Here is a 24,086-nt window from a genome sequence, read left to right as displayed (position 1 = left end):
GTCCAGAGCGATTTGAGCCATTTGAACCTAATTTTGCGTTTCTCTTTCGGGATGTTTTCGATGCCCTCCCGCCGGAGGTTCGAGTCCTCCCTCGGGCATGGATGTGTGTGTTGTTCTTAGCATGAGTTAGTTTAAATAGTGTATAAGTCTAGGGACAGATGACCTCAGCAGTTTGCCCCCTTAGGAATTCACACAAATCTGAACATTTGTTTTCGATGTCGCCTTGTATGTCTGAGGGTTTTGCTGGTGTGCAAGATTCGTGCTTTGATAACTATATTGTTGTCTCTGATTTTTATGTGTGCACGGAGACATTCTGTTGTTACAGATGTCGTGAGTTTCTCACAGGCCCTCTTGAATTACTATGGGCGAATTCTTTATACTTGTTTTCCTCCTCCCACAGTTTCAAGTACCTCAAAAATGTGATTCTTGAGTTTCTTCCGGCGTATTTGATAATCAAAATATCCACGGGTGTACTGCCGGTCTATAGTGTCCAACGGGCACAATATTTCGGCGATCAAACATGTCGCCATCATCAGGTGAACTGACGGACTGAGCTCCTGTGAACGCGCCGGCACGGAGATCCGTACGCTATGGCTGCTCAGGGCATAGCGTACGGATCTCCGTGCCGGCGCGTTCACAGGAGCTCAGTCCGTCAGTTCACCTGACGATGGCGACATGTTTGATCGCGGAAATATTGTGCCCGTTTGACACTATAGACCGGCAGTACACCCGTGGATATTTTGATTACCTCAAAAATATGCAAATGTGTGTGAAATCTCATGCGACTTAACTGCTAAGGTCATCAGTCCCTAAGGTTACACACTACTTAACCTAAATTATCCTAAGGACAAACACACACATCCATGCCCGAGGAGGGAGGACTCGAACCTCCGCCGGGACCAGCCGCACAGTCGATGACTGCAGCGTCGTAGACCGCTCGGCTAATCCCCCGCGGGTCAAGTATCTCGCCTAAGTAATGAAGCAGTGGACTCACTCGATCTGACCATACTTTGTGGACAATTCTGGATGCTGAGTTTTGAGCTCATGTATTTGACCATACGAGTAGACAAGCACTAGTCACAAACTGTTGTTAGTGTGCATAACAATAGTATCCTGCAGTGACTCCTTCTGACAGCTAATGTGACCCTTTCCACATCCCCGAAGGGTCTCCTTCGTCTTGGGATTTACGGAAAACAGTGCGTGAATGAGTGGTTGAAATGAATGAGTGAGTGTCAGAGTGGAGATGAACAGACTGAAATGCCAGCGTAGATAGTAGCGCTCGTAACGACGGTGATATGACCGCTGTCCACCCGCGTGGCACTTGTCGGCCCGGAGAGCGGTGCCGGAACGTCAGGAAACAGGCGGCTGCCGCTGTTTGTCTGCAAATATTTGGGGGCATCGGCCAGGCGCGTGCTGTGTGCTCGGAAAAGGCCGCGCCGGATTTCCTGTCGCTGGACACATATTTGAGTGGGGCCAGCCTGGATGCGCGCACTCGCCGCTGCTCGTTGCTCGAGCTTGAAGGACGAGGCCACCTCAGCGACTGGCCATCGTCGCTTTACTTCATACTTACAGCAGATGAAGCTCCGTGCCCAACACCGATGCAGTACGACGGAATCTCGAAGTTAAAAAAATCGCATTTGAAATTTTAAAGATTTTGGAGCACTCTCAAGTACAACACATTTCGAGCGTTTTTGGCAGAAGCACCAGTAGCTGGTTAAAATGGCTCTAAGCACTATGGGACTGAAGTAATCAGTCACCTAGACTTAGAACTACTTAAACCTAACTAACCTAAGGACATGACACACATCCATGCCCAAGGCAGGATTCGAACCTGCGACCACAGCAGCAGCGCGGTTCCGGACTGAAGCGCCTAGAACCGCGCGGCCATAGCGGCCGGCCCACCGGTAGCTGAGTGCGTGGCGTGGACGCGAAGTCGGCGTTTGGATACTCAATAGGATCGATAGTTTTTTAGATTTTTTGGAATTCTATAGTTTTTTCAACCAAATTTTTTAGAAAAATTTTTTATTTTAAATTACTGATCGTATGAAACTTAAATTTGGTATTTACTTATTGTTAAAGAAAATAAAATGTTCCCTATATAACAGTGATACTGTTCAATCTCATAAAATAAAAAAGTATTTCATTTCTTACTTGTTTTTCGTATTTTTATAACAATTTTTAACTTCCTGCCTATACTTCCAGTTTCGTGAAGTTAGTAATTGAAAATAAAACAAGAAATTTTTATTAAAAATATGGTTTCATCTTTTAACTCACATTTACATTTGTTGATAAAGATGAAATTCAAATAAAAGTTTAAAAAGGTGCTACTAACGAGATTCGAGCCAACGACTTTGGGACTACAAAAATCTTGCCCTATACATTATGCTCGCTGTGACAATGGTAACTAGCTAGGGATATTTTATATTTACGTGCGCTGAAAGTGATTTAATTTGAAAGGTTGATTTTTAATTTTTTATTTATTTATATTTTTTTATTTCACAGTACTGTTTTAGCAAACTGATGTCCAGGAGTTGCCTTTCAAGTCCTATAAGTATAATTAAAATCAAAGAGGGCGACTGTAAAGTCTTCTTGAGAGTGGTAGCCAAGACCTAACGGGAACGTCGTTGGCCCTTTAAACACTGTCTACAATTTAAGTTGATGAAGAAGTTGCTGCTGCTAAAATTAACTAAACTTTGCGCTCATGGTACACTATTATGGCGCAAAGGTTTGAGATGCTCACCGCCACTCACGTGTCGTGGTCTGATGCAAATTATGCGAGTCACTGCCGCGAACTACGTAGCGCGTGGATACCAAGATCTCCTCTAAATCGACGGCCCAAAACATAGTAGGGGGTGAACGCTACGACTGCATGCTAGATGCGATCAAATAAGTGCCAACAAACTGAGCTAGAATGGTCTTAAATAACAACAAACAGAATTATAAATCAAAATCTAGGTTGAGAAAGCTAGCTGTGGTAAGACTAGACACACACGAGCGACGTATTACCGCGAGCTCGCAGCGTAGTTTCCTAGCGTGTTTTAGCAAGACATGTGAAACTGTGGAGGCTTGTACACTACGACAATGAAACTGCCAACTCGCCGTGAGGACAATACCTCGCCGATCGCACTCGTTGTGGGAGAACTGGGCGGTGCACACGTCAGCCTGCCATGGATGCAACACGTTTTAACATCGATTTGTAAATTGGAGAGCTGAAGAAACGTGCTGAAATGTGGGACACATGTCGCGACGTTTACCATGATAGGACCGAGAAGAGGTGCACGGTTTCACATATGCGAAAAGTACGCAAAACAAATGAAGCACCTGCAGTCGTCGTTTTGATGTTACTTTATTATATTGCGACCAATTTCGCTGACTCATTACACCACTTCAGGCCTTAACTGACGCTGACGGGGTGAATTTCAATTGTATACCATATCCCATCAGTGGTGAACATCTATGCAACCTACATTCGCTTGAACTTGTTTACTGTTTTCATCCCCCCACCCCACTACCCCAGCCACTTTCGTATATATGCAAGTAGTGCGTAGTGCAAAAGCTTCTTTTTTTTAAGAATTATAATCCAGCTCGCTTATACGTCTTTCAGTTACAGTGTGGTCAACTGCAGCATCGTAAGCCAGGAAGACGATCGGTTTCTTCTGAGGTACACTTGTGAAGGTCCAGTTAGGTGCGGGTCTTTTATTGCAGAGTGTTTATTTGTATGTGCGTTAAAGTATGTTTCAAGTTACTCTCTGGTAAAGAACATTTGAGCCGTCACCAAAAATCGCACTCCCGAACTATGATGTGTTTCTGAAACTAATGAAGACTAAAGTAACTTTTTATTTCAAACCACTTTCGTGTATCAGGAGTGTTAAGCAATGTATGTTTTCATCATTTGCGTGCATTTGCTTGTAACTAATGTAAAGTTTTAAACTGTCATTATTGACACTTATAAACTAGAACAGTTGTCTGTTTTGGGGAATTTCAGCTTTTAATTCAGTTGTTTTTTTGAGAGAATCGGGCATTCGCTGAACGTTCACATTACACAGTCAGATGCTTATTCAGGATCCTAGTAACGTATTTTGTCTTGGTCTCTTAAAAGCGGTGGTCCACCCAAGCGGAATTATGTGTTCTTGTGGTCTTCAATTCCAAAACGGGATTAATGCAGCTCTCTACACCAGTCTATGCTGATCAAGCCTCTTCACTCCTCCATAACCGCTCAACCAACATCCGTTTCAACCTGCTTTCTGTACTAGGGCCTTGGTCTCCCAATACTACTTGGCCCCCCCTCCCGCCTATATCCCACCATTACCAAATTAACAATTCCTTGATGCCTCAAGACGAGTCATATCAACCCATCCATTATTTTGATTATGTTCTTTTCTCTCCAGTGCGATTCATTTCCTCTGCATTAGTTATCCATTCTACCCACCGCACTACTCTTGAACATTCTTCTGTAACACGATATTTTCAAAGCTTCTCTTCTCTGCTTCTGTGAATTGTTTCTTGTCCACGTTACCCGTATGTGCTAGGCTACGCTCCATACAAATATCTTCAGAAAAGATGAACTGACACTTATATTTATATTCGCTGTTAACACTTTTTTTCAGGAAGCTTTTCTTGTTGTTGCCATTGTCGGTTATTTTGCTGCCCGATTAACAAAACTCTTCTATTGTTTTTAGTGCCTTATTTCCTAATCAGATTCCTTCAGCACCATGCGATGTACTTCGACTACACTCTTTACTGTTACTTCACTTTTGTTGATGTTCATCATACAACCACTTTTCCAGACAGTAACGATTCCACTGAATTGATGTAAGCCTTATTCATGAACCTTCATTCGGTTTCCAAATTTCTCCTTGATTTCCGTTGCTGCTTGCTCCCTGCACGGGCTAAATAAGGTAGGGAAGTGGCTAAAGTCCTGCCTTACGCCATCCTTAAATGCACTGGTGTGCAAAAATTAAGGACGAAAATAACTTTCGCGTGACGTATAACGCCAAAATCAAAAATGGTTCAAATGGCTCTGAGCACTATGGGACTTAACATCTGAGGTCATCAGTCCCCTGGAACTTAGAACTACTTAAACCTAACTGACCAAAGGACATCACAAAAATCTATGCCCGAGGCAGGATTCGAACCTAACGCCAAGTATCGTAGCTCGATGAAACGTGGGCCATACGCAGAAGGAACCTGCTATGACATGTTACAGAAGGCAGGTGGAAGAAATACTCAATGACACGAACAAAAAGAAAAGGCAAAAATTGCACTGAAATCACCGGTATTCTTGATGGTTCCCTGGACTTTACATACGACAGGACATGGTCCTTAATCGGGCGTTTCTTCGTCACAGACGGTCGCGTATGCTCTGCTACGTACACCCATGCTGGCCACAAGCTTGTTAAGGAGTTCTTGGGTGGGCGTTCCATTCCTCCAAAAGCGCGGTTGACAACTACTGGGGCATGTGGACGTGGTTGCAGTGTGTCTCCCCAATGCATCCCACACTTGCTCGAATGGGATTTAAGCGGGGGGGGGGGGGGGGGGGGGGGAGGGGGAGGGGGCGGCGGCGAGCGGGCAGATCAGTCCATTGACTGAATGTTCCAGGAGTTCCTCCACCTGCGCTATTCCATGGGGTCGCGTATTGTCATCCATAAAAATGAATTAAAGGACCAATGCACACGTGAAAAGACGCACATTGGGAAGGAGTTACTATAACTTTCAGCGTGTAAGAGTCGTTGTTAAAACATTTGGAGGTCAGTGCGCCCATGCAGCTTTATGCCGTTCCATACAATAACCCCCGGACCACCAAAACGATCGTCTTCGACAATGTCCCTGGTTGCATTACGTGTTCCCACATCTCGCCATGTGAGAATACGTCCAGCATTGTCGAATATCCCGTCGAGCACATGTGGTATGCGTTAGAGAGTCCACATGCACCAACTACCACCCAGCAGTTGTCACTCGAGGTGGTGAAGGAATGGCACGCTGCACAGCAAGAACTTCTGAACAGCCTTGTGGCCAGCATGGGAGCGCGTTGCTGAGCATAGCGCCATGTAAAAATTACTTTCGTCCTCAATCACACCAGTGTATTTCCTCCCTTTCGTATCCTTCAGCTCTTAAAACTGGAGTCTTCTTTCTGTTCAAGTTGTAGGTAACACTTTGCTCCGAGTATTTTATCGCCGATCCAGTGAGAGGGGCCGGGCAAGTAGAATTGTTCCAGCAATCGCACTCCCTGTAGGAATGTTGGCAGCTTCACGCAGCGAATACCGTTTCGCTTGCGGGCCGCTGTCAGACGCGGGTGGTCCGTGCGCTTATCTGGCGGTTCCTGGGAACACCGGCGTACGTCAGCCGCCGCGCCCGCTGTCACCGTGCCACCCCACGCTTATCTGCGCTCGCGTCACTTGTTTGCCCTGTCCGCGCTGCTCCGCTCCGGGGTTCGCACAGTAATTGCACACAGATAACGCGGCACCCTAAATTTACAGCTCTGACACTGTGCGTGTTTCCGCGGAATTCGGCGACTTCCACAATTATGCTCGTGGATTACTTGGCGCTTATTTCTTTCTAACTACTGTACCTCGGCGAAAACATTCTACTGCGTAACCCACCACTCATATATTTCTCAGCTTGTGTATCTGGGAGCATAGGTAATTTAGGTTGAAATATTACACAAGGATGTTTTCCAGCAGCAACATAGAGAACTGCCTCATTTTGGTGGGTGCGTGTGGAAGATCTTAAATTAAAAGGTTTTCTTCCTTAGTTTGAATTGTCGAGATAACTCCATGATATTGACGATTCTTTAATCTGCAGCAGATTTTTTTTTTTTTTTTGTAGATGGACTTCGCAAAATGTAGAGTGCATTACTTGAAAATAAAACAATTTCGTACTGTCACAAGATGGGTGGTAACAAACATTAGCTGCTATGAAGATGTTACAGCAATAGAATATATTATAATCTTATAAAAATTGTTCATTAGTTCCTGCTTGTGCGACATGCTATATGATTGTGCAGTGACGTATAACAAAAGGGCAATTTACCTACTGTACTGCTTTTGTTCTGGTGTGTACAATAGCTCGCTTAAGATAAGAACTAAACTCCTCCCTGATAGGCCAAGAAGGCCCAACGGTACCGACCGGCTGCCGAATCATCCTCAGTTCACAGGTGTCAATGGATGTGGATATGGAGGGGCATGTGGTCAGCACACAGCTCTCCCGGATGTATGTCAGTTTACGGCTTTGCTCAAGATACACTGAAAAATTAGGTAACTTTTCCAGCAAAATGTCAAGTAGCATGTGATTATATACAGGATGGTCCAGGAGGAACGGCCATTTCCCAGTGATGTGACAGAACGATCATTCGAAGCCAAAAACGTCTTTTATAGATGACTATCAAAGAATACCTTAAGCGCTATGACCACTTTTTCATCTGTCAAACACGTCTCTTCCGCTGAACAATCACTCGTAGCTCTTCAGGTATGCGTTTTAGAGTCCATGTTAACAATTTTTTTTCCTTCGAGTGATCGTTTCTGTCATATCGCTCAATATTGTCCATTCCTTGTGGGACACCATGTTTAAAAAAGGATCCCATGTGAACAACAGCTGCTGTGCCGAAATTACATACTAGGATTTTTGTAGTTGTAATACAATTTGGGCTCACATTGCATGGAACAAACATGTACAAATCAGATAACGATTTTGTAAATACCCAACTTCCGTTACGTATACTGGTATTGCAGCGTATTAACGATCTGCGAAGGTCACGTTACGAGAAACGGGATGTTAAAACTGGTGTAGCACAAAACGAAATGAGGACTGAGTTTGCCGGCCGTTGTGGCCGAGTGGTTCTAGGCGATTTAGTCTGGAACCGCGCGACCGCTACCGTCGCAGGTTCGAATGGATGTGTGTGATGTCCTTAGGTTAGTTAGGTTTAAGTAGTTCTAAGTTTGAGGGGACTGATGACCTCATATGTTAAGTCCCATAGTCCTCAGAGCCATTTGAACCATTTCGGGACTGAGCTTCTTTCTCAGCAGCCTATGGACAAACAGACCATTAAGTCACCGCTCCAAAACATTCACGTAGTGGTGAGGAAAGTCGTAAACGGGACGAACCCGAATCCATCGACAAAATTTCGGAAGCTGTACAGGGAAATAATCAGATTATTTTGTATAGGGGATCCGTGGTCTTCGATTGTTTTGTTTTAGGGCGCAAAAACAACTAGTCATACGCGCCCATGTCAAAACTGTAGAACACGAAGACAAAGTGGCCTCCGATGGCCTGTAACTGCATTTCGGTTATTCAGGCTGGAGTATAACTGCAGTAACTCCGCTCCGTTTGATTTCTTACACCCTATTCCCTCTCCATTTTGTACCTGTATAGCATTGAAAATATCTGCACAACAGAGTAAACTCCGATGGTGTGCGTCGTGTGTGTTGTTTGGAAAAAAACTTGTCCTTTTCCTTGCTGTACTTGTTGTTGACAACAATAATGACCACTGTATTTTTTGCCCTCGTGGCTGCCTTCTGTCACACGTTTGTTTCATCAATAGTGTTAGTTGTGCTTCAACAGTGATAACAGTAGTATGCTTAGGTTTACTGCTGAACACTTTCCTATATGCACCTCGTGCATGGCTTCGCCGACGTCAATGGTACAGGGGCGCAACGACTCAATATTAAGCTATTCCCGCAGCGATGGCAACCGCATCACAGAACTTGAGCGTGTAAGACAGTCGACGGTGCGTCGCTATACATTCTGCGGTGAGCATTGTGGTCGAAATATTGAACTATACCTGTAAGTGGACAGTTCTGCATTTATTACGATTTGTATTGTACACGTACACAACATGTTGAACATATTATGATTAAGTTTTTGTATGTCTATCCTTCTTGTTGATGGTTTGTTGGAATACAGCCGTTCGCTTACGCAATACAGTGAAAGACGGGCAGCTGTCATTTTGATGTTATTTGTTACATTGCAACTTGTTTCGGTGGCTCAGTACACCACTTCAGGCCTTAACTGACGCTGAGAAAGTGAACTCCAATCGTATACGCGACCCCATCAGTGGCCTACATCTGTGAGCTGGATTTCGTAGAATACTGTAACAGCGATGTTGGTTGTTCGTGGCTGCGGACACAGCATCGCTGTTATTTTCAGCATAGCCTTCGTATTTCAAGATAGGGAGATATAAGAGCCAGGACTGCAACGACGACCTCCGCAGCTGAAAAATAACCAAGGGATTAATGTAGTTGGTGACATTTTGTTAACCTTAACAGTAACAAAGAATTTTCTTTAGCTCTTCCTTTTGATGGTTGACAGTGAGCACCAGTGGCTCGAAAGACGTCGCAAACAAATGTAAAAAATAACAGACACATTTTTACTAGTTGTAATAAATATGTGTGAATTGATTAGACTAAGTGATGGAAAACAACGCATTCAGTAGGCTAATGTACACAGTCTGTCCAAAAAGTTAAGAGATTGATTTTATTCGCAGCATATAAGCGATGTTAGCGTAGTATTTCCGGTGGCAGCTTGAAGTGACAACGTAGGCGCAAGATTCGCGCCCGCACAGTCGTGAGCAGGCAGTGTTAAGTAGTAGATGTGCAGCCGTAGTGTATAAATGCTGTTGTCACAAACCGCAGAGGAGCAACATCTCTGAATTAAGTATTCAAGAAATTATCCAGAATGCTCTGAGGAAGAGAAAAGTCTGTGCGAAGTTTGTCTCGCACCCATTGACGCCCCCCAAAAAAAAGCAACTACGCATGGATGTCTACTGCTATGATGTTGAAATGCAAGCCGCGAACAGTTTTTTTCTGGGTATAAAGAAAAGAAAACCATCATCACGGATGGCGAGACTTGGTGTTATCAATACGAATCCTCCACAGAACAACGAAGTGCAAAAATTTACGTGAAGGCTTAACGCTGTGACGTCCTGATTCTCAGACCAACGTGATGCACAAGTTGAACAGCATCCCAAAGAAGAACTTTTCTCACCTAATTTTTAATAGCACAATTGGACGAAATACAGTAGTATGCCTCAGTCCAAATTCCTATTCACGCCTCAGCCCACTTTGGTAAACCTCTTAAACTCGAGCCGGCCGGGGTGGCCGAGCGGTTCTAGGCGCTTCAGTCTGGAACCGCACGACCGCTACAGTCACAGGTTCGAATCCTGCCTCGGGCATGGATGTGTGTGATGTCCTTAGGTTAGTTAGGTTTAAGTAGTCTAAGTTCTAGGGGACTGATGACCTCAGAAGTTAAGTCCCATAGTGCTGAGAGCCATTTGAACCATTTGAAGATTAAACTCGAACAACATCGCAGAGGCTCTCCAGCTGTATTCGAAAGGCACTTCAGCATCGAACCAAACGGGTATCTTGCTTGAAACCCAGTCAGAGGTGATTTTAATCAAATCAAACTGTAAGGTTCCAGAGACGTTTTGAAGTCTCCAACATCTATGATTTATTACGCGGACTGAAGAGACTAATGAAAATTTTCGTACATCCATATTTAAACTGGATGATGGTGGGACATCAGCTGGTATAATTTTAATTAAAAATGAAACTCCTCCAGCTGTACTTAAGATTTCATATTTATTCAGCTACTAGTTTTGACGTTGCGTCAACGCCATCTACAGGCCCGAAGAGGAGTTTCATTTTTAATTAAAAAAAAATAATGAAAATTTGCACCAAGGCTGACATTCGAATCCGAATCTCCTGCTCGCTACGCAGGTGCGCCAACCACTTCGCCACCCTGGCACAGGGGCTTTGAACAACTGCACGGACTACCCTAACACGCTTCCCTCCTCCAACTAGTCAGCTGAAGACCCGTGTTCCATTGGCACAAATTTTCATTAATCGCTTCAGTCTGCATATATACATCATAGTGTTGGAGACTTGAAAACGTCTCTGAAACCATATAGTTTCGTTTGTTTGGCGATTTTTCTGACTTTTCGCTAGCACGAGTGGTTGGTATTGTCAGAGCTTTAGCCTCCGTAGCTGGTGGTGGACTGGAGTCGAGCTTTGCGGACTCAGATTTTATGTAACTGGCGCGCCAACGTCCAGGGGCTTTTCCGTGGTCATTACCGCTGCGGTTCTCCTCTTGCTACCTGCAATGGTCGTTTCGCTACAGCACGGGAATCCAGTACCCGCTCGCCTTGAGGCTTTATTCTTTAATGTTGAAGCTATTGTCATTCGCCGACAGGGAAGTTCTTGTTGTAGAGAAGAGCTGTACACCTGCTTGTACGGGGCAGCTATAGAAATACACAAACATGTAGGAGGGGGGAACTGCAGCGGTAACGACCATGGAACATTCTTGGACGTTGGCGCACAGTCGTACATCAGCTGCGACCGTGAGCTCGACTCCAGTCCGCCACCAGCACTAAAGGGTGAAACTTTGACAATTCCAGCCACTGACGCTGGTAAAACGACAGCAAAATAAACAAAAAAAAATGTCGGCTGAAGAACCAGAGACAGAAGCCACCTGGCAATTTGTCACGTTTCTTGTCACAGTTTCACAAGGTCGTTCTGTACCTTCTACTCAAGTAGAACATCTGGAGTATTAAAACCACCGTATTAACTTTTATCTATGTTTTATTAATGCAGTTTCGAAACTTTTTGAACTAAGCAGAGTGTTACGGTATACTGATAATTTTTACTTATGGACCGTCTGACAGCAACTGAATAAAACACAATTTTAGTGCCATACGCGTTTCGCCTTTATTTTCTGCAAGGCATCATCAGCGGCCTGGAATATGTACATATGTTTGCTATTTAATTTACATTTAGGTCACTGTACCTACAGGTTATAAACAATTCTGGTGGTTGGTATTTCCTATTAAGTAGTAATGTTTTGAACTGTACTTACAGGTTGCGTGGACAATTTCCTACATATTACGCTCCTGTTGCATTTTTGGTGTTGTTCTTCTTCTTATGAATGCCAATTTGCGGTTTTTTCCCACATTCCACAGCACTATGAACTGAACGCTGGTTTCACTGCAATATTTTGGTTTCTGTTGCCGACTGTCAAATGTTTTTGCCAAAGATTGAATGTTATTGCCAAACTTTCCAGTGTAATTATTGAAGCATCTGTGTGTGTGTGTGTGTGTGTGTGTGTGTGTGTGTGTGTGTGTGTGTGTGTCCAGAAGGTGAAGGGGGAAGAGTGTTTTTGTTTTACCTTATCATTTCCTTTATTAAGTTAGTAGGGAGCCTGTGCTGATGTGTGTTTGTTCATTTATCACATGTTTGTTTTCAGCTATGGCTTTCTGGATGTGGAAGTTTTCTTGCGTTTGTATATGATGATTGTCATCGTTGCTTTTTCCCATTATTTTCATGTCTTGTTCCATGTTTGCAAGATGATGGTTATGGTGTTTTAAATGTTCTGCAAATGTGGAATGGTTTGTTTCGTACTTCCAACGTCTGATATGTTCTTTGTATCGTGTTTTAAAATTCCTGCACGTTATGCCTATATATACTGCATCACAACTTTGACATTCAAGTTTATATATTCCTGATTGTTGGAATTTGTCCCTCTTGGTAGCCGTTTGGCTTAGGTGTGATTGGAAGGTTTGCCCAGACTTATATGCTATTTTGAAGCCCTGTCTCTTTAGGATGTTTGCAACTCTGTGTGTTAGTTTGAGTGTGTAGGTCATGGTGTACCATCTGGTTCTTTTCTGCGTGTGTTTGTGGAGTGTGTTTGTAGTTTTTCAGCTTGTGAGTTCTCTTGTATTCTGGAAATGTTGTGTTTCTTTCGTATTTGTGTTTTTATTTTTTGATTGAGCCTTAGTACTACATGTGTGTTATACCCATTGTTCCTAGCTACTTGTATCACTGTACTCATGTCTTGTTCATAGTTTCTCTTGTTGAGTGGGATTCTGTTTAATCCATGTAACATATGTCTTAGTGTTGCAAGTTTCTGGCTGTGCGGGTGGTTGGATGTGGAATGTGTTATTGTGTCTGTGGCTGTTGGTTTTCTAAAGATGTTAAATGTATGTTTGCCATTTTCTTTTTATATTGTAATGTCAAGAAAATTTATTTGATTTCCTTTTTCAAGTGTGAATTTTATGTTCTGATGACTGTGTTCAGTGTGTTGCGGTGCCTCGCGGGACTGTTTAGTGACGCCGCCGTGTTGTGTTTGTTGCAGAACTGCGTGGCGCGCGCGCTGTACGACAACATCGCAGAGTCGCCGGACGAGCTGGCATTCCGGCGCGGCGACCTTCTCACCGTACTCGAGCAAAACACGGCCGGCATCCAGGGCTGGTGGCTCTGCTCGCTGCGCGGACGGCAGGTGAGTCGCGGTAAACCTCGCCCTCTCCAATCCGCATCCGTAATCGATAACACACGCATGACAGGTGGCTCTCGACTCGGACGAAGCTGATTCTAACCGTTGCGCTTGGAAAAATTTTCACCACCAATATTTGGCCAACAAGGGTAGGACTTCCTGAACGCCAAACTTTGCGCCAATGCTTCGGATTAAATTTCAGACCTCTTCGTAGTGTCTCCTAGAGTAAAAGCATGTACAGGGTGACAATTATTAAGTACGAAATAAAATCGTTATAACTTCTGAACTGTTTACGTTAGGACGTTAAAACTGCACGGTTGGCCGCAGGGCATGTTGGGAAATAGTATGCGCTGTATGGTTTGGTTTAGCGACGAAGCCCCCTTTCATTTCGTTGGGTTCGTCAATAAGCAAAACTGGCGCATTTCGGGGACTGAGAATCCGCATTTCGCGATCGGGAAGTCTCTTCACCTTCAACGGGTGTCTATGTGGTGTGCAATGTCCAGTCACGGAATAAGCGATGCGATATTCCTTCATGGAACGTTGACTACCGAACTGTTCGTGAAGGTTTTGGAAGACAATTTTATTTCCATTACACAAAGTGACCCTGATTTCGAAAAGATGTCGTTCATGCAGGATGGAGCTCTCGACCCCACCGAAGCAGGATAGTGTTTGATATCCTGGGGTAGCACTTTGGGGACCCTAATATGACTCTGGGTTACCCAGAGGCAACTGTCATAAGCCTCGATTGGCCGCCATATTCTCCGGATCTGAACACTTGCGACTCCCTTTTGTTGGGCTATGTTAAAGACAAAGTTTACAGTAAAAGCCCCAAAACTACCGCTGAGGTGAAAAAAGTCATTCAGTACGTCATCGACAGCATCGATGTTCCGACGCTTCGCTATTCGCCTGCTACATCATCACCAATCGTTCAGATGGTTCAAATGGCTCTGAGCACTATGAGACTTAACATCTGAGGTCATCAGTCCCCTAAAACTTAGAACTACATTAACCTCACTAACCTAAGGAGATCACACACATCCATGCCCGAGGCACGATTCGAACCTGCTACCGTAGCGGTCATGCGGTTCCAGACTGAAGCGCCTAGAAGCACTCGACCACTCCGGCCGGCTGAGTGTCTTCAACACGTGGTGAAACCAAGGTGAAACAAGCAGACGTCCTGGGTTTGGGGTGGCCATCTCTCATTACAGAGACGGACGTCGTAAGCTGGACAGACCGGTAAAACAAGACAGGCGGTGAGCTGTGGTGGAACTACCAGCAGATTTTAATGCTGGACAGAGTACAAGTGTGTCTAAACACACAGTACACCGAACACTCCTAACGATGGTCCTCCGCAGCCGACGACCCATGCATGTGCCATTGTTACACCACGACTTCAGCAACTACGACTAAACCGGGCATGTGACCATAGGCACTGGACGTTGGTGCAGTGGCAGAGCGTTGTATGGTCTTATGAATCCCGATAAGTTCCTCATCATGCCGATGGGAAGGCGCGAGTCGGTCGTCTTCCATGGGAACAGCTCCATGGCACATTTACTGCAGGACGGAGACAAGCTAGCAGCGACTCCATTATGCTCTGCGGATATTCATTTGGACATCTGGGATCCAGTGGAGCTAGTGCAAGGCACAATGACGCCAAGGAGTATCGTGCACTGGTTGCAGACACCCGGTCGTAACGATCGTGTTTACCGACGGCATTGGCATTTTTCAGCGAGATAAGGCGCCTTTTGACAAGGCCAGGGGTGTGACGGAGTGGTTCGAGCAACATAGTGGCGAGTTCCAATTGATGTGCTGGCCCTCCCAACTCGCCAGATCTGAATCCGATCGAACACGTCTGGGATGTGATTGAACGCGGCGTCACAGCTCATCGACCCCCTCCCCGGAGATTACGGGAACTAGGTGACTTGTGTGTGCAGATGTGGTGCCAACACCCTCCAGCGAAGTACCAATACCTCATTGCTTCCATGTGACGACGCATCGCTGCTCTTATCCTGCTCTTATCCGTGCCAAACATGGACACACCGCCTACGACGTTGGTGGTTATAATGTTCTGGCTGGGCAGTGTATTGCGGCGAATAGACGATGAATGTATAAGGAAGCACTATGCTAATTGCAACAGATACCAAGATACTGAGACGGTCACTTGATGGGAGATGGTTAGAATTAGAAAACATGAACGATCCACACAGAAGCGTGTTGATGGCGAGCCTGATATGTTGTTGTTGTTGTGGTCTTCAGTCCTGAGAGTGGTTTGATGCAGCTCTCCATGATACTCTATCCTGTGCAAGCTTCTTCATCTCCCAGTACCTACTGTAGCCTACATCTTTCTGAATCTGCTTAGTGTATTCATCTCTTGGTCGCCCTCTACGATTTTTGACCTCCACGCTGCCCTCCAGTACTAAATTGGTGATCCCTTGATGCCTCAGAAAATGTCCTACCAACCGATCCCTTCTTCTCGTCAAGTTGTGCCACAATCTCCTCCTCAATTCTATTCAATACCTCCTCATTAGTTATGAGATCTACCCATCTAATCTTCAGCATTATTCTGTAGCACCACATTTAGAAAGCTTCTATTCTCTTCTTGTCTAAACTATTTATCGTCCATGTTTCACTTCCATACATGGCTACACTCCATACAAATACTTTCAGAAACGACTTCCTGACACTTAAATCAATACTCGATGTTAACAAATTTCTCTTCTTCAGGAACGCTTTCCTTGCCATTGCCAGGCTACATTTTATATCCTCTCTACTTCGGCCATCATCAGTTATTTTGCTCCCCAAATAGCAAAACTCCTTTACTACTTTAAGTGTCTCATTTCCTAATCTAATTCCCTCAGCATCATCCGACTTAATTCGACTACATTCCATTATCCTCGTTTTACTTTTGTTCATGTTCATCATATACCCTCCTTTCCAGACACTGTCCATACCGTTCAACTGCTCTTCCAAGTCCTTTGCTGTCTCTGACAGAATTACAATGTCATCGGCAAACCTCAAAGTTTTTATTACTTCTCCGTGGATTTTAATACCTACTCCGAAATTTCTTTTGTTTCCTTTACTGCTTGCTGAATAAACAGATTGAATAGCTTCGGGGAGAGGCTACAACCCTGTCTCACTCCCTTCCCAACCACTGCTTCCCTTTCATGCCCCTCGACTCTTATAACTGCCATCAGGTTTCTGTACAAATTGTAAATAGCATTTCGCTCCCTGTATTTGACACCTGCCACCTTCAGAATTTGCAAGAGAGTATTCCAGTCAACATTGTCAAAAGCTTTCTCTAAATCTACAAATGCTAGTAATGTAGGTTTGCCTTTCCTTAATCTATTTTCTAAGATAAGTCTTAGGCTCAGTACTGCTTCACGTGATCCAACATTTCTATTGAATCCAAACTGATCTTCCCCGAGGTCAGCTTCTACCAGTTTTTCCATTCGTCTGTAAAGAATTCGCATGAGTATTTTGCAGCTGTGACTTATTAAACTGATTATTCGGTTATTTTCACATCTGTCAACACCTGCTTTTTTTGGGATTGGAATTACTATATTCTTCTTGAAGTCTGAGGGAATTTCGCCTATCTCATACATCTTGCTCACCAGATGGTAGAGTTTTGTTAGGCCTGGCTCTCCCAAGGCTGTCAGAAGTTCTAATGGAATGTTGTGTGTTCCCGTGGCCTTGTTTCGACTTAGGTCATTCAGTGCCCTGTCAAACTCTTCACGCAGTATCTTATCTCCCTTTTCAACTTCATCTACCTCCTCTTCCATTTCCATAATATTGTCCACAAGATCATCGGCCCTGTATAGACACTCTATATGCTCCTTCCAGATGTAGGGGAAAGAAAAGAAGAGGCCTTTATCCTGACGTTGGTGTCAAATGCCTAATTATATGGTCATGAGTATGCGATTGAACAGTCAGAAAGATTGTGACGAACACTATGAAATCTGGGAGGTGGGCCTAGGAGCCACAGCAAAGCGCAAGCAGTAAGCAGCAGCTGTGTATCCGGCCGCCGGCCATATCCGGCTGCAGGGGGTCGACGGCTGGGGCAGCGACCAGGGACTGCGCAAAAAACGCCGCGAACTCTGAGACCGCTGGCGAGCCAGCGCTCTGCATCTGGTCTGCAGATCACTCATCACTCTGAAGAGATGCTGAACGTGCAAACTCCTTTGCACTCTCTCTATAGCTAGACATGGATTTGAATCATTGCTGGTCTATAGGTCCTCTAAAACAGCAGGAGCGCCTTATCCTTAAAACGTAAAGCTCGTGTCATTTCGCTCCGACAGAATGTTTTTATGAGTAGAGTCATTTATCGTTCGCAGAAACGAAAACGTACTACGAAGAATTTCACAGTCGGCGTTCGGATGGTATTCGACGGGGATGACTTGCCACTCTTCTTGTACTGCCCGTATATGTCAAAATGATTCAAATGGCTCTGAGCACTATGGGACTTAAATTCTGAGGTCATCAGTCCCCCTAGACTTAGAACTACTTAAACCTAACTAACGCAAGGACATCACACCCATCCATGCCCGAGGCAGGATTCAAACCTGCGACCGTAGCAACAGCGCGGTCCGGACTGAAGCGCCTAGAACCGCTTGGCCACAGTGGCCGGCCCGTATATGTCGTCCAGTGATTGTGAAATACGGTAGAATAGATGTTCCAACGTTTTCTTGTTATTATTTTTTGCCTGCCTTTGTGACAGCTTAGTCACCATCGTAAAGGCTTTCGACACTACCACGTCATCGGCTAGTAAGACACAATACAGGTAGGAACTTCGCAAATGTGTGACTCGCTCGATGAACGTATAACACAACCCAGTGCGTTGTAGTGACCGTCCCGGATAGTCGAGCGCCTTAAAACACCGCTTTGGGGATTCGGGGAGTCGAGCTTGCTGCAGCTCGTATCCGCCTCTGGGATTAACGAGGAGCCGCGCGGGATTAGCCGAGCGGTCTAGGGCGCTGCAGTCGTGCCTTTGGCTCTGAGCACTAGGAGACTTAACTTCTGAGGTCATCAGTCCCCTAGAACTTAGAACTACTGAAACCTAACTAACCTAAGGACATCACACACATCCATGCCCGAGGCAGTATTCGAACCTGCGACCGTAGCGGTCGCGCGGATCCAGACTGCAGTCATGGACTGTGCGGCTGGCCCCGGAGGAGGTTCGAGTCCTCCCTCGGGCATGGGTGTGTCTGTTTGTCCTTAGGACAATTTAGGTTAAGTAGTGTGTAAGCTTGGGGACTGATGAGTTTAGCAGTTAAGTCCCATAAGATTTCACACACATTTGAACATTTGATTAACGAGGAGGGCTGTTGGGTGAGCCGTTCGGCCTGGATGTAGTTTTAGGCGGTTTCCCACACCCATCTAAGTAAACATCTGGCTGGTACCCTTATCCCGTCTCAGATACACGCCACGAAAACATTTAGAAAACGTATCCATACTTGAGCACAATTTTACTCTAGACAAAGACAACGGGGTACAGAGCTTTCCGTCCCGGGGGGTGGGTGGGGGGGGGTGGGGGGGGGGGGGCATTCGGGGATTCTCGGCATCAGGGAGAGCATACGCACCAACTACCGCCCTATAGATGACACAGGGGAAGAAGAAGCACACAGTACGCTATACTGGACGGTTATTGTTCTACAGAAATGAACGTAACATAGAGTGTATTCCAAAGAAACGTAATATGACGTCTAATACTCTCTATCGCGTAATCGATTTATCAGACAGCGTCAGCTGCACTGTCACATTCTTCACCGACAATACTGTTTAGAGGAAAGTATCGTCGTTGATCATCGAAAGAAAATGAAGAAATACTGGGACAGAATTTCCACCTAGTGTAATCAGTATGCTGATAAATATGAGATAATACCAACAGAAAAAACAAAGTGCCTGATAATATCAGATTACAACGCTAGCGATAAAAATCACTAGCACATCACTTCACAGAGCTATTCTGGGGCAATACTAAGAAGTTATATGAAATGGGGCAATCACATATTAGAGAAAGCGGGTTCACCTGTAAAGGAAATCGCATACAAGGTCTTAATGTAGTCAATTCTAGAGTTCTAATTTTCTATCTTAGTGGATGGCGGGAACGCAACCGTGTCGTGATTTGCAATTATAAATAAATTAGCTTCTGGCTGCAAGGATGGTTTTTTAATTTCTTTATTGCAAATCGATCGTGGGACTGGCAGTCCCATCATCACTTCACAGAACTATTCTGGGGCAATCGATGTTAGGTTTTGTTTTCTCCGGGAACACACCTAGCTCCCGCTGAGGTGCCATTTTGTGTGGTGTTGTGCACGCGAGTCTTGCACGTTTGCTGGGGGATGATGATCCATCAGTAACGCATCAAGATAGCGAGAAGTTGACTTGCCGAAACATCCCGCCTTCTGGACGATGCCCCCGCCTTAACATCTGATAAATATTCAGAATCACCTGGTACACTGGCGATTTCATCTGCAGTCTGTGTTTTGAGTTGAGCTAGGGTTCTTGGTCCAGTCTGGCACACGACGCTCCTCAGATGTCCCTTTGAAAACAAGTCACAGACGGAAATGTGCGGAATCTGGAGCAACCGAAGGATGTTGGCGTCCTTTGACATTACACGATACCCAAATAAACGTTTTTCATAGACTGTGTGGCAGTGTTAGCGGTGGCTCTGTCCTGTTGAAGCCAAGTATGCTGAATGTCAAGGTTTGGAAATGTGGAGATTAGAAACCAGAAACGTCTCTAACATGTTGACATTAATGTTCAGTCGACATAGTAGAAGCAATGGCGAACCTCTCGCTGTGCAGCTGTGGAGCTGGAGGCGGGGCGACTGCACGCGCTACACCGGTCCACTTCTCCATGGTCACTAAATGTCCGTTACTGATGGCGTCTTTCCTTCATTTCTGCTGTCGCTGAAGGGCTGCCAACATAAACTTCCAATTTTCCTCTTTTTCTGCGCCACCCTGTACTCTTTCTCTCTTCCGTCCTTAGTTGGTTCTGAAACCTTCCCGTCTCCTCCATACCTCTTTTGTTACACAGCCTTCCCTTCTACAATAACCTATGTAACCTTCCCTTAGGATTTCTATCTCTTGCTTAATAATAACAAATTAAATCTTCCCTTTGAAATTTATTCTCTTTGTCAATCTTCGCATACAAAATTTAATTGCTGCTTATTAAAAGTAATTTTCTGATTATTTCGACGAAACATAGAATCTGTCGTCGTCGTGGCCCTCAGTCGTTACCTGCAATAACCCAGAACTGTTCCTTACCTTTTTACTGTTACTGGACCGCCATCTGACTGCTACATCGAACTCCCACATGAATATACTTACTCTGGTTTACTATACTCTACTAACTGCTGGTGGGCTTTTATAATAAGTGGCTGTACTTACTACCAAAGCTGATGTTATTCTTTATTAGCAAAGCTGAAGTTATTCTTTAATTAATTTGACTGAAGTTATGTAATTCATAGTTACACTTTTTCTTGACAACAATAAAATTTTTGCAAAGTTTTATGTTGATGGTTTTTGGGATGGATTATAATCAGTAATGCAACATTGCTGGCAAAAAATTAATTATATTCTGAAAACGCTTCAAATATTTACTGCTGGTAATGAAATGATTTTATAAACGTTCAAATGGGACTTACCTTTTACAATAATCTTACAACTAGCATTGCGCAAATATACCTTCAGTAGACTTGAGATTCGCAAAGAAAATAATTCAATAATATTAGTTCGTCTTATGATAATAGTTAGTTGATGTCTCTGTACACCTCTTTATAATCTCTTGTAAATCATACCTGGTGGCTGGCAGGCACACTACTCCTCTCAACCTCTCGCTTCAGACCTGCTGCCAACTCGCTTCACATCTCGCTTACTACTGACTTCCTACGAACGCTAAAGTGCGGTCTCTCATGCCAACAATGTTTTCTGGTGCAGACAATCCCTGCTGCGGCCTTTCCCGCTCTTTTCTTAAAATGTATCCATATGTGGTCTCTCGCGCCCTTTTTAAAATTATATCAATTTGCGGTCTCTCTTGCCAACAATACTTTGGTGCAGACATTCCCTGCTACCACAATTATTTCCAACATGATATTAATTATTCCTACTTAATCCTATTAATAAAATATGAACATCTTTCATAAATTGTGATTTGACAGTAGACAATACACGCCTTACAGTTTTGACAAAAATTAACTTGTTAATAACAAGATGTTTGTCGGTGAAAGGATCAGCTGCTTTCTGTTTTGTTAGAAGTATAGCGTACGCAACATTCTTCTTAGCCTTACTGTGATAGGACATCGATTTAATGTTCCTGGAACAAGGGTAGCTTTCATATACTCGAATAAACTTTTCCAGAAATTTGCGATTGATCCGATCCACATCGCTCGTCATAGTGCCGGTACGAAACATTCCTCATATTTGTTGTTTGCTTGTATAAGTTTTCACGTTTCGTTTTGGTATGCTGGTAGCGTTAGAATTCAGTCAGTATCAGGCAGCTTGAACAGGCCAAATGCTGGCGCAAAATTCTCTACTCACCGTCAAGTATGCATGGAGAAAATGCTAGCTCACGCATGCTTGTGATGCTCACTTAAGCTTGTAGCCATATTTAGAAATCGAGAATATACGAAAACACCAGTTTGTTAACGATAAAGCTTGAGGTAAATAGGCTGTATTCTGGGGCACCTAGAGAAGTCTGTTTATCCATCAAGTTTCGATTGGAATAATGGTTAGAGTATTTTCGGACATGAATAGGAACAGCTGAATACATGTGAACGTCACAAAGAACGAAGAAATTTGATCGTGTGTCACTTTTAATAGTCTTACTTGGATATGAAAATGTAGTCAGTCACCGAACGCAAGTGCTGGCGCCATGTGATTTTCACGTACCGTGCTGGATATCGTTCTGAACGCTGCTTACGTGATAGCGAACGTGTAGTAGGTGTGTGTTTACGGCTCTGAAATGGATAAAAGGCTTCCTGGACATATTTTGTGTTACGAAACCTGCCACTATTTACAACCGTGTCGTGTCGTCGCGCCTACTCAGACCTGTTTGTAGTTGGTGTGGTCTTCAGTCCGAAGACTGGTCAGATGTTCCCCACGCTAGTCTATCCAGTGCCAGCCTCTTCATCTCTGCATAAATACTCCAATCTGCAACCCTTCGAACCTGCCTCCTGGAGTCAAGTCTTGGTCTTCCTTTACGATGTTCATGCCAACACTTCCATCCATTGCCACAATCATTTATCAACCGAGCCCTTCTTTCAGTAAAATAAATAAATAAATAAATAAATAAATAAATAAAAGTAAAATCATACGGCATAGATGGGTGGGAGACCCCGAAGGGTAGATTCACGCACCTATTTGGAACGGTTTTTTACTATTCTTCGCGCACAATAGCACCTTTACTTCGCAATGTCTGAGACTTATATTTTTGAGTGTGTGTGTGTGTGTGTGTGTGTGTGTGTGTGTGTGTGTGTGTGTGGTGTTATGTTTGTTCTGGATAATGGGGTGACGGCGAGAGAAGACAGAGGGTGAACCCCGGTACCGCCACATAGTCTGCTCCTCTCGAAAAGCACGAAAGAGGCCGCCGAGTTTAACGCCCCCATCCGACGGACAGAACACAATCGACAGTGTCACATCCCCTCACTTCATGAGACACTGCGGAGAGGTTTGGAATTTTCATCCAAGACATTGGCGGAAACACTGGTGGTCGGGACATTACGCCACCAACCCTCCTCCTCTACGCCATAAAGGCAACGGGAAGACGAACAACAGCACGTAGCATACCCGAGAGATACGCATCCATGTACTGGTCGCACCTAACTTTGTCTAAGTTCGGTGATCTGACGAGAACCGGTGTATTCAATGAGGCAAGGCCGAAATCCGATTCCGTACCTATTCATTAGTTATAGGTAACCGTCACAATTCTTCTGAGACACCACGTTTCAAAAGTTACCGTTCTCTTATTGTCTATACTGTTTATCGTTCAGATTCTACTTCCTTTCGAGGTTCTACTCCAGACAAATACTTCCAGAAAACAATTCCTATCACTTAACCATGGACAGAATTATGAAGCATATAGGCAAACAATTCTAAATGATTCAAATGGCTCTGAGCACTATGGGACTTAACATCTGAGGTCATCAGTCCCCTAGGACTTAGAACTACTTAAACCTAACTAACCTAAGGACATCACACACATCCATGCCCGAGGAAGGATTCGAACCTGCGAACAGTTGTAAATACTATATTTCTGTTACTTAAGGAAGTCAACAACATACATTAATTCATGTTTATATATTTTGCTGCATTAAATATTTGTTGTATTAGGCATTTAAAGATGTACTTGAATTAAATGTTGTCTTGTGAGTAATTACATTTATACTTTGCTCACGTATGAAAATATTTAAGATTTTGAAACTTTTCACCCCTCATACTTTATATTATTTACGAAAGTTCAGGAAACAATTCTTTTTCTTTTCAATGCACAAATTTACATTACGCTTAATTGGTGGACTTCCTTTGCGATTTGGCAACCTGCATCTACCTTTCTTCTCAGACATGATTGGGCAGTCTCCAACTTTGTCTTTTCGAACAAACTTTTTGGGAATTTGCTTTGATCTATGACCTATTTCCTTCTTCTTTGCATATTCATTATTTACAACTGAAGGAGGTCTTCCTACCTTTCTCCCACTTACATCCTTGTTCACTTTGTACAGGGCATCAGCCAACTAAGCTTTGAACCGACAAAATAGCCTCTGCTTATTTTTGGGTACACCAAGAGAGTCACAGTCCCCTCTCTACAATAGCCACGCATTTACTACCACCTTA

The 24,086-nt window shown here is 44.1% G+C and overlaps 1 protein-coding gene across 8 annotated transcripts in view; it reads left to right on the top strand.

Annotated features, from left to right (window-relative positions):
* LOC126354991 (enhancer of filamentation 1) overlaps positions 1-24,086 on the top strand; it is a 685,921-nt gene that overhangs the window by 580,120 nt on the left and 81,715 nt on the right. For all 8 annotated transcript variants that reach the window (XM_050005092.1, XM_050005096.1, XM_050005097.1 and 5 more), the window contains exon 2: positions 13,120-13,263. In XM_050005092.1, the coding sequence (XP_049861049.1) occupies positions 13,120-13,263 (144 nt within the window). The remainder of the gene's footprint in view (positions 1-13,119; positions 13,264-24,086) is intronic.

This window comes from Schistocerca gregaria, chromosome 3 (assembly GCF_023897955.1).
Source record: "Schistocerca gregaria isolate iqSchGreg1 chromosome 3, iqSchGreg1.2, whole genome shotgun sequence".
Taxonomy (NCBI): Eukaryota; Metazoa; Arthropoda; class Insecta; order Orthoptera; family Acrididae; genus Schistocerca; species Schistocerca gregaria.
This window is presented reverse-complemented; position numbering and strand designations above follow the sequence as displayed.